Source organism: Aptenodytes forsteri, unplaced genomic scaffold (genome assembly GCF_000699145.1).
Source record: "Aptenodytes forsteri isolate BGI_AS27 unplaced genomic scaffold, ASM69914v1 Scaffold387, whole genome shotgun sequence".
Classification (NCBI taxonomy): Eukaryota; Metazoa; Chordata; class Aves; order Sphenisciformes; family Spheniscidae; genus Aptenodytes; species Aptenodytes forsteri.
The window spans coordinates 2,061,286-2,074,738 of record NW_008795368.1 but is presented as its reverse complement, the minus strand read 5'-3'; the positions used below and the strand labels follow the sequence as shown (position 1 = coordinate 2,074,738).

Below are 13,453 nucleotides of genomic sequence, written 5' to 3'. Positions count from 1 at the left end.
TCTCACTTCTGTGCACTGGCATTGTAGTCAAGTTTACCAGAGCACTCTTTGGTACCCCTAGCACTGTAGGACATGAAATCTGATTTAGGACTCAAGGTACTACTGGATTTTAGTAATAGGGCTAACAAATAAACTGTATTAATGGATTTGTTCAGAAACAGGTTGCTTCTAGAAGTTGCCTTAAAAATTGATTCTGGAACGTCTTCTGTATTTGATTTATCAAAGTCCTTAAGTGAACAGCCCTGTTGTATGTAATTTGTTTTGCGGTAGCATCTCTAGGCCCCAGTGAAATACTTCAAGTTCCAGGGAGCAAAAGACAGCCTGCAACGACAAAAAAACTTCATCTAGTCTATGACTGATTTCAACAAGTTAATGAAGCAAATAATCAGAGCAGATAAGAATAAACTATTTATTCTCAGATCATTGTCTGCTTAGCTTATAGTACATGCTTGACTTTTGGACTATTCGTTTTTGGTTCCTGTGCCTTTGTCCTCCTAAACTAATGACTAGGGTAGAGTGCAATAGCGGTAACCTCTTTCTGTACAATTATTGTGACTGAGAATTAGCGGGGTGAGAATATCTGATAGAATAATAATGGCACTCTAATCAACTTCACATACAAACAGTATAGAAGAAAATTAATTAAACATTTATTTATCTTCATTAGACCTTTGCTCAATATGTTAGACCACAAATTCACCTCAAGGTTGTTCCATCAGAAGTCAGTGATACCTGAAAGATGATTCCTGTGTTGAAGAATATTCCTTTCACAGGATCAGGATTTGCTAGCAGAGTCCCTCATGCTGCTGCAGTAGGAGGAATAGAATGTCCCATGATTTTCAGAAAAAAAAGAGATTACTTTCTCATTCAGAATATAATTCTTTGCTTTTGATAGTATCCTGATGTACGAGAAGAAATACTCCTGTTCTGGTTTGCTGTCTGTCTTACCCCTTTGAATTAGTTGACCTGAATTATTCCATATAACTTAAGAGTATGCTAACTGGCAAAAGTGCCACCACAGATACTTGTAAGAGCCTCTTGTACTCTCCCTGCACAATTTCTCATCTTTTCCTTAAAATATTGATCCTCCAGAGAACCTTTCCATTCATACCATGAGATCTCATCTTTATTATTCAGGAATTTTATCAAGAGATTGCTGTTACCCATCACCTGACTATCTCAAGGAATTCTAGTAAATCTGTGAAAATTTCCACTACATTAGTCTTGTTGGCTCTGTCTTAGAATGTTATCTATTTCTCTCTTACATATTTTTTTTACAGTTTCTACCACTGTGATACAGAAGATCATATTTACTGCCTTGTATGTCTTCAGCCATTTATTCTAAACCTCAGCATCATGTTTTCCATTTACCAATCCTTTGGTCTTAAAGCTGATTTAAATAATAGGTTACCCATCGGATTTTGAGGTCTATGTACAAGTCTTAAATAAGTATCATCTAGTTCTGGTGATCTGTTGCCGATTTTATCATCTGTTCTGAGACGTTTTTTGATGCTGGATTAGACTTTTAGGGTGGTATCTTTTGTCTCCTTCTATATTCAGGAAACGTATGCTTTTAAATAACCTGACAGGTGGAATATAGGATACAAGTGGAAAAGAATGGTATTTCCTCAAATACTAATAGCCTACCAGGAGAAGTAGTTTAAAGACAGTAAGGTTTTTTAGGTCTTGCATAGCAGGTGAAGTTCTGATTGAAAATAGTTGAGGAGATTGTGTCACACAAAGGGTAGCCTTCGTCCCTTCTAAATACATGCAGTGCAAAACAATTTCTTTGTATGCTGCTGCCGGAGAGATTTAGAAGCTATTGGTGAAGCTTCCAGTGTTTTTGTAGAATCATTTCAGTCTTAAGATGAAGTTAATAAGATAATGTTCTGTATAAAAGTAGTAGGAAACAAAAACAAATGCTTGGCTAGTATAGCAATTAGTGTCGTGTCAAGCTGAGATCTATGAAGCCAAATTTTTCTCTAGTCAGAGAAACTAGGTCCTATTCTTAATAAATTGATTTAATCTCTCAAATTTAAGGGTGCATGTATTTCTAAATTGCTGCTTTAGCTATTTTCTGGAAGAGGTACATGTAGCATACAAATCAAGCTTCATATGGCAGTTCAATGTGCAATTCTTGAATTTAGTGTTCAGTATATGCAATGTTTAGTTCAATGAATTTGTTCTTTGACTTGATTGATGTCAATGAACAATCAAGAAATGAACTTGACTCAATATTCCCACTGCTGCTTTCCTAATTAGCTATTGAAATTATAAATGCTGTTAAAATTTGGGAAGAAATCAGTATTGTTTCAGTCATGAAAGAATGAAGCCCATTGAAAGCTCTAGGCTAATAGTGACCACAGTAGGCTTCAGAACCAGATCATTTGTTGTCAGGAGGAGAGTAAAACCTGACTCTGAAAGCAGCTGTGTAAGGCAGCTTGTCACTATTATTAGCCATCTCTGAGGTGAGGTTTTTTAACACTATCAGGAACAGATCGAACTTTGTTGCATCATAATTTTCCTGACATATGAACAGCATACGTTATGTCTGAAAGGTACTGAAATGTATATCACTGTGTAACTCGCTTAAATAAGTATCTAATAAAGAGAAAAATTTAAAAATTCTATTGACAGAATTTGACTTTGTAAAATGTTAAGTACAGCATTCTGTTCTGCATGTAATGTACTACTTCACGCCTACTCTTTCTCTTTTTCCTTTTTTTTTAAAACATATGTACCTTCAGTTTGCTGAAAAATTTCAGGAATTCAAAGAAGCTGCACGACTAGCGAAGGAAAAATCCCAAGAAAAGATGGAGCTAACAAGTACACCCTCTCAAGTGAGTCTTACTGCCTGATGCAAGCCTAGTACTTTATATCTGTGCTACTTACTGTATTGTATCTTAAACACACATGTATTAAAAATGAATCGGGTACTTCCAAGTTACCCTGAATCCTCTCAACAGTCAGCTAGAAGTGTCAAGAAGTCTAAGAATACATTTAACATACACTACAGAAGTGTCAAAGGGACTTGCTTTGAAATAAAATTGGCCTTTTGTTTATTCCCATTCCTTTCTTTGAGCTTTCCCCAGAAAATGAGTAAACATGGTGAATAGTTATGTAAGTAAATCTATAATAAACACCTTTTGTGGTTTTTCTTACTGTATCTATGAAACTTAAGGCGGTGCACTGTAAAGGACTTTCATAGAAGAATCATTACAACTAAAATCAAAGTTAAAACAGCAAACTTTTTTTACTTATTTCCTACTGAGTAGTATTCACTTATGAAATGTGTTGAAGGAAGATGACAGATTCACATGCTGGTTCTGGAGTTTTATTACAGTTAGCCGTGATGTAAAAGAAGAGTTTATAAAAGGTATCTCAAAACATGAACTGGGTTAATATAGGCCTAACAGGAGGATAAATTGATATAGTCACATTTACATTAGTCATGCCTAAAATTAATTTACTTGAAAATGAATACTTCAAATTTGCTTTGAAAAAAGAAATTGCACGAGGCTTTTATGCCCTTCCAGTCCCGCCCTCCCCCGCCCAGTGTTTCTGGCTCTGTGTGTAGCTATTTGCTTTGTTTTAAGCAATAGTGAAGACAAAGGTAATTCCTTCTCTTGGAGGATGAAGCAGCTTTAAAACTACAGCAGGGGTTCCTGAGTTGAGTAGGATTAATGCAGCTGAGTCTTTTTTCTGGGGAGTCTTCATTCATTGAATCAGTGCATCTCTTGGGTATTTTGCACTGTAAAATGCTCCTGATCTTTGATGGAACAAGGATGGCAGGCAGTGTGCAACATGCTGTATGAATAGTTTTATTGCCACCAGAAAGCTACATCGTGTGTCCTTCCAAGAGAAGTCAGTGGAAACCACAAGAATGTACACAATGAACCAACCTCATGTTGTTTTCCCAGTAGGCACTTTGCCCAAGTGCTAGGTTGGCTTTTGCTATTAACAGGAAACCGCTTGCTCTGCTGTAACGGGAGAAAAATAAGGCAGTCTTTTTTTATTCATTTTCTTGACTGTCTCTAAATTTCTGATAAATTCCATAAATAAACACAGACATAATGGAAGTAGATATTTCAATATTATAACCTAATATACACTTGGCTTTAGAAACAGTGAAGTGCTTCAGCCAGGCCTCTGGTTACTCAATATTATAGGCAAAACAATTACTCTGCTTCTCTTTTGACATGTTGATTAATAGTCTGGACTCAGAAGTTAAATCTGACACTGTCGAATAGAGTGACGACTTACTTGGTTTGGACATAAATTAAAATAAATTTGGACTACTCACTCAGAGACAAGATGCTTTCGTCTAGCAGCTGTCCAGAGTTAAAGCTTTCTCTTAAACTATATGAGCTGTTAATATTGTTCATTTCCCTGTACAGATTTCCTTTTATACTTGGAACCTAACATTTTGTACTGTAGGCAGTTACAGAAGTGTTACCTTGAGCGATTCTATAATGCACGTTGAGAGCTACAATTTAATTACTGCACACTTAGGAATAATTTCATATTCAGGCCTTACTTTTCATCTCTTGGCTTTTTGCTGTGTTGATAAGTTAGCGTATTATTCTGAAAGATACAGTTAGTGCAAGTGCTGACACATCAGCATAATAGTCTTCACATACTTAATGCATCTCATTAGTTCCCCAGAGGGAAGGGAGTTGAATCAGGAACTTCAGAGTTTGGAGCAGATGAGAAGTGATGGCTTCATGGCAAACTGCAGCACTTCCATGGTGCTGGGGCTCATTCAAAGAGATTTATAACTGGGGGGAAGATGGGTGCTTGGTAGTGGGGAGCGAAGGTGGGACCCTAGAGACGTTTGAAGGAGCACTTGCTGTCATTTTGATCATCTGCCAAAAAGTGGCTGCAAGGCAAATAATTCAAGTGTTGCCTTTCTCAATCACTTTACAGCTCTTCTTTCCCTTTTGCAAAGTGATCCTTTGCAGAGAGGGAGAGTAAAAGAGGAAGGAGGTATTTTCAGTGGCCAGTCCAGACTTTGCAGGAACCTGGCTTTTTCAGGAAGCTTTGACAGGAAAGGCATTGGGAGGTAGCGTGTGAGTAGTGAGCTCTCTAACGGTAACCCAGTTAGCTACAAGTGTCAATCCCTCTGCTGACTTGGACTTGCAGATATCCTTCTGCATTAAATTAATGATAGGTAGGAAGATACTGCATATCAAAACTGGAAAATATACATGTCAAACTTAAATAAAATGTTACATTTCTCTTGGTACTGCTTTAAAAAATGCCCTTATTATTTACCAGTAAATTAAAGTACCAGGTAATGGTACATTGCCTACTCTCTCTGCTACACAATTCTAAAACAGAAAAAGTACATGTGCTTTTTTCTGCATTCAGTATGTCCCTACAGATTGAATCTTTATTAAAATATCTATCTATAACTAGCGTAACAAAACCCTGCACAAGGTATTTGCTGTTCACTGTTGTTTGATGTAACCCTGCAAATACTACTGGTATGTGTGAGTTTCAATTCTGAATGTCCTGCAAAAACTTCTTGTGAAACTAAGGAGAAATAGAAAACGAGGTAACAACAGAAATATCTCAGAAATAGAATATGTATTTGTAGTTCAAGTACTTACCAGAGTTAGCCATGTTAAAACTTAAGAACAATCTTACCTAAAAACCACTGAAGTTAGGTTGCTTCTCTAAGGTGTTACGAGCTTTAGCAAAGTGTTGATACTATTTGGCTAGGTATTTCCACCACAAAAGTGCCTCAATGGCCAGGAAGTAGTAGTTCCATGTTGAGTATTTTTTGGATATACTGTTTCATCTGATGGCATGTACTCTTTGGCTTTTTTGTGTGTGTGTGTGAAACATGTAGTAGAAAGAAAACAATACATAGTCCAATTTGCAATTACTTAATAGCAGGAGTTCCTTTTCCCCTAAGCTATGCTGCTGCTAATTTTAAACTCTGCATTCCTGCTGTTTCTATAATACTGCCTGTTCTCCTCTTATTTACCAGCAGGCTTTGCTTTAATTTCCCAAAATATCAGATAATATATAAAATCACCATTTACCTTACTGTAAAAAGAACTTAACTTGTCCAGAGGAAGACAGTGACCTGGACGAACAAATTACAAGACAGATGCTGCTTTGTTATGTGTAAGTCCCACCGAGTGCACGGTGCTTTCCTGAAATGAAGAGGAAAGCATTGTTTCTGTGTCAGACAACTTGTACTTTCAACCCATCTGTATTAAGATGGATTCCTATAATAATACACACTTTATCTATATCTGGAATGTCTGGGGGCTTCGGTCTAGAAGGAAGTTGTCTATTTTGGTACTTCTAAGACCACCTGTGCACACAAGTACCCCATCTGGTGTCCCTTTAACTCAGCCTTAGATAGTAAAGCATTGCAGTGCTCTTATCTTGTTTATATAAAACTAAAATACTGGCTCCCCTGCTGTGCCACCTCCTATTTCCCAGACCCGTCTTTTCATATAGGGAATTATTTTGCTCATGTCAAAAACTCACGGATCTTACAGTGACAAGCCATACGTGGTCTATTTTCAATTACAAGCTTGCCTGTGCACTGAAAGCGCAACACTTTGATCTGGAGTTCACGAAGCTGCATGAAGCAATAGCCTGAAAACTGTGTCTCCACCCTCCCCCCCCCCCCCTTTTTTTTTTTAAACTAACCTTAATTAGGTTCAAGTATAGAACCAAATAGAGCAGTTTGTGGGGTTAGCAGTCTCACCCCATCAGTCTTACAACCAACTGGAATCTGAACCTCAGTTCTTCTTTTTCTCTAATCAAGAATCTGTCCTCAGAATCTACTTCTTTTGACCCTGGTCATTTCAGATTAAGACCTCTGTTAATTTCTGAAATTGGTGAGTAGTTTACTAAAAATAGTCTTGTCTGTGATTCTGAGCCCCTCCTATGCAGACTATTGGGAATAGCTATTGCCTGAGAAGTTTTAGAATCACAACATTTTTTAGTGCAAGGAATGGATTGGTTTTGGCAAAATGGTCATGGTTTATCACCTGTTGGCTTGTTCTTTGTAGAAGTACAAAATTTACTTACAAAGCTTGTGAAAAAAGTAACTTTCTGGGATGTTATGTGAATTTCTATACTGGAACAAATGTTTCACATGTGTTGTGGTATCTGAATTAAGTAGCTGGCAGACTTATGCCATTGCCAGTCAGTCCTGAACAGAGAAGCACTATGAAAAACAGCAATGCCAGGGAAGGGTATGGAATACTTAATGGGAAACCAGTTTAATACTTAATAAGAAACCAAGCTGGAATTGGTTTGGTTTGTTCATGATTTTAGAACCACCTACTCCTCCTTTTCTTCTGTTCCGTATTTAGTCACCATTAAAAGGTGGCTTGATCTGTGCTGTGAAGTCTGTTTGTTTTAGTTTAAAGACTCTTTTGTGAGTGCATGTGTTTTGTTTATTTTTGAATTTGAATTTGATTTTGAAATTTAAGGCATCTTTTGATTAATTCCCCTCTGTTATGTTCAGTTTATATACTGTAGGCACTGTCATTTTTATACTGCTTGGCATCACCGGAGTTCTGCATACACATTAGGAGGACCAGAGCTCCTTTAGACAGTGCAGATCTGACAAACTCTTGAATAGCAAAATATACCTGAGTCAGACTCTCACATTTACATGTCATGTAGAAAAATAGTAATCCTCAGTCCACGTTTAAGTCCAGGACTGGCGAGTGACTTAAAGTTCAGTATCCTCCAGAAACCGATATATGATACAGTAGTGGTTTTATACCACAGCAGAGCTGTTAATCCTTTCTTCTCAAATGCGTGAAACACCTATTTGTAGCTGTCATGAGTGGGAAATATCAGGCCTTAAAATATGTCATGGATTTACAGGAAGACTTGGCATTCTCAATTTAAGCACTGTTTTTTCCATATAGTATCTATACAGTTGAATGTTAGAACTAAGTTAACTTGCTCTCCCAGCTGGAAGGGAAGGGTGAAAATCTCTTTTTAAGCTGACCGCAGTTTCTTCCCCAACTCTGTAAAGTCTGGAGTGGATGTGTGAAGCTATAATGGCATGGAATAAAAACTTCATTACATATGAACATCTCACAAAAATGTTTCTAAAATTCTTTTACTCTCTCCGATTAATATAACATGGAAACATATTATTTGTAAACATTCATAAAAATTTTGTTGAGTGTAAGTGGCTTTTTCTGTTGTCTTTGGTGCTTTATTCATAGCCAGCTTCATTATAGTTGGCTGCAAACAAATTATTTATCAGGCAGGGGTAGTTGTGAGTGTGTAAGAGCACTGATTAACCTGTATTATTGGTGGAAGAAATACATACTAGAATCTGATGCTTGTTTTGTACATACAAAATCAGCCCCTCATGAATTTGCAGGCAGTGAACCTTTAGGTATTACATAGACTGTAATGTTTGTCTGCATTAATTTTTGTCCCTTGAATTTCATTCACATTAGAAGTCTATGAAAGTGCTTTACTGAAAAATACGCCTAGATGGAACTTGCACATTTGTTTCTATTCTACTGAAATAATTTTTATGCATTCACACTTAAAACATTTTAATATGTAGGCTCTGGCTTTATGTATCTAATAATAGTGTTGTAGGAATTCTAGTTTAAAGATATAAGCCATCCAGATTTTGTAGGGTGTGGTATGTATTTTTTAGAATATCTAGTGCAGTTTGGGAAGAGGAGGAAATAAAGGAGAAACTCTTGGGTCCATAAAGGCTTTCATTTAATGTCAGTGGAAACTGTTTATCAAATCAGAGGATAATAATAGACAAAACCATATAATTTGTATAAAATAATTAATTTACCTGTTTATCTTGCCAACTCTGCTCTCCTTTCACACTTAATTTCAATTCAGTTTCAGTTCAGTAAAATTGTTCTGTAGAAATCAAGATTTAATTTTGACTTTTAAAGTATTAACACTTAAAATAATAGTTTTGAATATAAAATCTTGAATAACAAGATTCTTCCTGAAAGTAGGTAACAGTTTGCATTCATATAATAAAAAAATTACATTTATATTATAAATATGTTTATATCTGTGGAATTAAATCAGTGTAAGCTAATTATTTCTGCTTTTTAATCAAGTAGGCATTTAATAAGAAGGTGTGGAATGGAGACACTGGTGCATGTGCATTGTATAACTTGATAAATGGTAAATATAATAGAACTTGAAGTCAGTATTAAAATGTTCTATCACCCACTAATTCAAGTGTAGAGTGAGACATATCTCTCTCACTATGTGAGAAATATGGCAGAATGAAAGCAAAATTTTGACAGTTGTGCTGCAAATGCTTAATGTAACTTAAAGTGCAATGGAAACATTGGTTAAGGGACACCAGAAAGGTGTGGAAGGTGATGATGACAGCCAGATCTTTCTTTATTTAAAAGAACTGAGTTTTTCACCTAGTTAAGTCTCAAAGTCAAAGACAACAATTCCTATAAATGGAGGATCAGATTCAATACTGGCTTTCAAAAAGCCTTATCCTTGTAAACGAGTTGAAGGCTTCAATTGGAGGCTCAGAATTAAACCCTGATCTTGCAAGATCATGACCATCTTCAGATACTTTGCAATTCCTTCTGAGATTGCTGTTCTTCAGCTTCCTATGCAGAGCATCAAAGAGCCGGGAAGAAGAGCTGCTGGCCTTCCAGAGACTGTGCTTGTGCTTCAGTTTAATAACATTAAATAGCAGGTTTATCTGTTCCCCACGCAGGTGGTAGAAGGCTGTGTGGCCATAGGAGATGCTTAGCTTTTGGAAATACTGTAATTCAACCGGTCCTCTGCTGTATAGACACCCCTCCATGACATCCATTGAACTCCATTGATGAAACTCTTCTATCTTAGAGTTAAATGTTACCGCTTGGTTACTAAAAGCCAACTAAGACATTTTAAAATCGAGAGGAGCTACTACTTAGCTTATACGACGTGCTTATCTCCTGCAAAAATAATTACTTGAAAAAGAATATAATAGGAAGGAAAATACTAGAATTAAACCACATACAGGGACTGAAGAGCCTATAATAGCCTTAGGATGTGGGCTACAAGGGTGTGCTTTATATAAAAAAAGTACTTTTTGGTGACTAGAAATTAGCAAATGGTGTTTGTTGGCCAAAACACAAATGTACGTGTTGGTGTGATGAAGGGTGATTAAAACCACACCGGTGCCTTCTGCTGGGAAGCAGCCATGAAGTTTTTCAGGTGTCAGTGAACAGCAGCTGTTACACATTGGTAGCGGAAGCTGCCTGGGTGTAGCTGTAGTATTCTCCCTCCCAGATAATACCATGACCAGCAAGAGCTAGGCCAGGCTAATGTGCCTACGAAAGTTTTGCAAGGACTCTGCTGAACAAGTGTTCTTCACAGACGGCTCATAGGTGAAACTGTGAACACACCACTGATGGCCCTTCCACTGTTCACTTTGGTTAATAAACTATATGAAAGCTAGATTTTGAAACAAATATCAGAATTGTTTGTTTCACAGTGTTAGAATATAAAGTAAGAGACAAGAATCCTGGGTGTCAATAGTTACCCATTGTGTAGCAGGATGAGAGCTGAATGTAGTACCAGGTAAGGGAGAGAGGTCTGTAATAAGCAGGAGGCTGGATACTTGCAAATAATTCATAGGTCAGTTGTGTTTTGTACAAGGTAATGTGAATCTTATGGTAATATACTTCTAAATTAAATTCACGTGATGAAATATGACCATGAGGGATGCTGGAAATCTGAGCCTGACATTAATTCTACCTAAAATTTGTGTATCATTTAAGAATTAATGTTAGTGCTTATATGCACATAGCCTTCCTGAGCAGGTCACTTTGTAATTTTAATGTGTTGTTTGTTTTACTTAAGGAATCAGCTGGTGGGGATATTCAGTCTCCTTTAACGCCGGAAAGTATTAATGGGACAGATGATGAGAGAGCGACGCCAGAAGTGACGCAGAACTCAGAACCAAGGGCTGAACCAACCCAGAACGCATTGCCATTTACCCATAGGTACAGATTCCATTCCCACATCCTGATTAAGTGATTCCTGTCTCCTTCCTCGTTAAAGGGACCTTCTCCCATAATGTATGAAAAAAAACCCAAACCCAACCCCACCCCCCAGTGCAAAAAATGCACTGACTTTCAGATTTGCAATATAATCTTTGTTTTAAGAAAAAAACATGTATGAGAAAATCTCTTGGAATAATATTTGGGGGAACATTACTTTATAGTTTAATCAGCTTAACGCGAGCCCTTGAACACTGGTTAGCGCAGGTGTCCCTTTAACAGGAAGCATTGTTTCAATGTCTGAGATCTTGGTAAAATTAACTGCTTCATAGAATATTCCAATTAAATTAGTTTTGCACACGTTCTTTAAATGACTGATAGGACTGGATGTCAGTCTTTCATTGACGAGTTGTTGGAAGAAAAGGGACTCTTACAACACTTCCGGATTATGAAGTTTAAAGCAGCCTTTAACTGAACAGTTCTCTGACGGTTGAAAACATTTTTCAACTTTTTTTCGAAATACGAGAGAAGTGTAGTTCTGCTTCAGACTGAATTATAATTCGTTGCTCTAGGAATGCTGTGCTCTGTTGTTCTTTAAAAAAGCTAGGACTTTTTATTTAATGATGCAAATAATGAGTTAAGATGGATATATCTCACCTATTAGAAATGATTGTAAATGGGTCACTCTCAATAAAACACAAGGTATTGAGACCATGGAGAGTAACGGAAACATTTAATAACCTTAGAATAGAGCTAGAAATACTAGATTTATTTTTTTAAACATTGTGTAATTCAGTTTAAATAGAGTTTAAGAGCTCTTGGTCAAAGGTTGGGGAATACTAGGACGTCAGCTAAGTCATGCAATTCAGAATAAGCAGAGATGGAATTGGAATTGTGCAGGACTTCTCAGTTTTTGTAAGAGAATAATACTATTAAATCTGGAAAAAATAACAAACATTTTCAAATGAGAAAAAAAAAACTTTTGCACTAATTTTTTAACAGAGTGATTGTGTTTATTTTTATACTTCAACTGTCACCAGTGCATCTATTATATGTTTTAGAAGAAATGGTGCTTTGTAAGAGTGCTATGTGCATGTTGAAGGAGTATTACAAATGTTGCACATCTATCAGTGTTCTGTAATGAGTTCATTTAAACTGTTTGTGTGTTGGAATTCTCTGTCAATGTTTTTGTGAAAAGGAGTTGTGATAAAGTCCACACATGAGTAGTGTTGTTTGTTTTTCTTAAAAATGATAGCTGCAAGATCTCCCCTGTTGTTCTGCATATGTAAATATGTTTTCTGGTATGCCAGTATAGTAACTACACTTTGCTCTGCGTTGAGCATGACTGAAGATACATTTTGAAACTACCCAGTTGTAATTTTTCATGATGTGGAATAGAGGTTACAAAACTTTTACATGCTTCGCATTTTTCTATCTACTTCACATATGCAGTGTGAGTGCCTGGTTTTAGTTTCATGTCCTGTTAAATACCACTTGTAGAACTGGTCTTCTGACAATAACTCTGCATTTTGAGGGTCACTTCTCATGATGATTCTCAAAAAAACAGAGTTTTGTCTTGCTAATGGTAGCTTCAAGTTTGTCAGTGAGCTATTACTGAAGAAAATGCAGATTTTTAAAACCCTTTGAAACAAATTGAATTTTGGACTAGATAAGGTTTTTACTGTAAATAAATAAAGATTATTTATTTATTATAAATAAATAAAGATGCATGAAACACATGCATGAAAGAGATGGAAAGTGAAGCCTCCAGGATTGTGTTAGTCCTGCTTAAATGGGCATGTTTTTGTAGAGGCGTTTCATAATACTAAATTGGCAACTAGGTAGACATACCTAGCTGCTTCTGCTGGCTGAAAGGGTGCTCTCTGCAGGCAGTCTGCTTGCCCTGATTTAAAAGGAAAAAAAAAAATTAAATGTAAAACCTTACACCCTGATCATTGGAGACTCCCTGGGCTTTTTATGTGTCTGGGGTACAGAAGGGGATTGTGTTCCTCCTTGTTCCCTGCCCTTCTGATGGTGCTGTGTGTTGGTGGTACTCCATGTGTGATGGAGAGGAGTTGCTGAACTGAGCCTTTTCCTTGTGCACCCTGGTAACTCCTGACGATCACTGAGCCTCTTCCTCCTGCACCCTGCATTTCAGCAAAGGTAAAGTTTAGCCAGTGCTTCTGGGTGAGGACAGTAGTGCTGGAAGGGCATTTGAGTGTTGTCTTGTGTGTGGCAATGCTTTTTACATATTTGCCTTTACTCCAGGAGCTGTTGATCAATCACTAGGTGCTTTTCAAAAGAAAAGGCATTGTAGTCTTCCCTCCGATGAGTTCGGCTGCAGGGGACATGAGAGTCACTGAGGCTGGCTATGCTTCACTGAATTAACACTACCATAGCAAGTTCATTTCTTCCATAAATAGGAAAGCTATATTCTGCTCTGGCATTGACAGTACATA

The 13,453-nt window shown here is 37.0% G+C and overlaps 1 protein-coding gene across 1 annotated transcript in view; it reads left to right on the top strand.

Moving 5' to 3' along the window:
• Positions 1–13,453, top strand: part of HOMER1 (homer scaffolding protein 1) — a 68,129-nt gene that overhangs the window by 11,255 nt on the left and 43,421 nt on the right. The window contains exons 4-5 of the mRNA XM_009280318.1: positions 2,748–2,840; positions 10,855–10,997. Coding sequence (XP_009278593.1) covers positions 2,748–2,840; positions 10,855–10,997 — 236 coding nt within the window. The remainder of the gene's footprint in view (positions 1–2,747; positions 2,841–10,854; positions 10,998–13,453) is intronic.